A 902-nucleotide genomic window follows, 5' to 3' on the forward strand; every position below is an offset into this window, starting at 1 on the left:
TTAGCAATTTGATTAGAAATTAATAAGGTTTAATGCTGCTTCCTGTATGAGCTGAATGGGCACTAAACTTGCTAATTAGTTTTAAATCGGAAATGAAGAGAACACTGACTTTTAAAAGCATTTTGCAAATTTAATAAAGCAAAGCCGGAAGATTAGTCCAAGGAAGAGAGACAGAGAGGAAGAAACAGACACAGGTATAATCCAGTTCTATGAAACACAATGACAGCTCTCATTCCAGCACTGACCTATCCAGTGATCCAAACGCTTGCAGTAGTCATGACACTTGGGATAATGGGGATGATAACGAGACAGTTGCTGACATAATGCCCGATCCTTGGCAATTACTCGAGATTTGATCGACACAATGCCCAATGTGGTGGCTTCAGTTTCATCCTCATTCGATTCCCCTGAGTGAAAAGTATCCAAATCGGACGACTGTCCTAGTGGTGCTGCAGCTTCTGGTGTAGGAACTGGTGCAGGAACCGGTGCAGGCTCTGGAGCTGCATTTGCTTCTCGACGATGCTGTCCTACACTTTTAGCTTGACTCAATCCCAGAATGAGCATTAGAATAAAACAGAACAGCGTTTGATTTATTAGCCGTTTCATCTTGGACGTCTGGAATAGAACTGCTACCATAACTTTCGCATCACAATCAATGCTTCACAAGCTCTGGCAGTGCGTAGTTCTAATTCTCTAGCTTACTGCCTTATCAGCTGCTCTCAAGGTCGATTAGCAATGAGCTAATCGCAAATGTATCCCCTCGGTTGGATTTCTCAACTCTCAGCTGTATGATATTTAAGCATGAATACTTATACATATAAATATATATTTATGTATGTATGAAAAAAAGTTTGAATGCTTTATCATGTCAACTTTTAATGATTCTCAGAGCTTAGACGAAC

The 902-nt window shown here is 40.5% G+C and overlaps 1 protein-coding gene across 1 annotated transcript in view; it reads right to left on the bottom strand.

Annotated features, from left to right (window-relative positions):
* Positions 1 to 612, bottom strand: part of LOC6644869 — a 655-nt gene extending 43 nt beyond the window's left edge. The window contains exon 1 of the mRNA XM_015177922.3: positions 1 to 612. This exon is cut by the window's left edge and continues 43 nt beyond it. Within this exon, the coding sequence (XP_015033408.3) occupies positions 208 to 606 (399 nt within the window). The 5' untranslated portion in view covers positions 607 to 612 and the 3' untranslated portion in view covers positions 1 to 207.
* Between the last annotated feature and the right edge of the window lie 290 nt (positions 613 to 902).

The sequence above is a fragment of the Drosophila willistoni genome (assembly GCF_018902025.1).
Source record: "Drosophila willistoni isolate 14030-0811.24 chromosome XL unlocalized genomic scaffold, UCI_dwil_1.1 Seg142, whole genome shotgun sequence".
Lineage (NCBI taxonomy): Eukaryota > Metazoa > Arthropoda > Insecta > Diptera > Drosophilidae > Drosophila > Drosophila willistoni.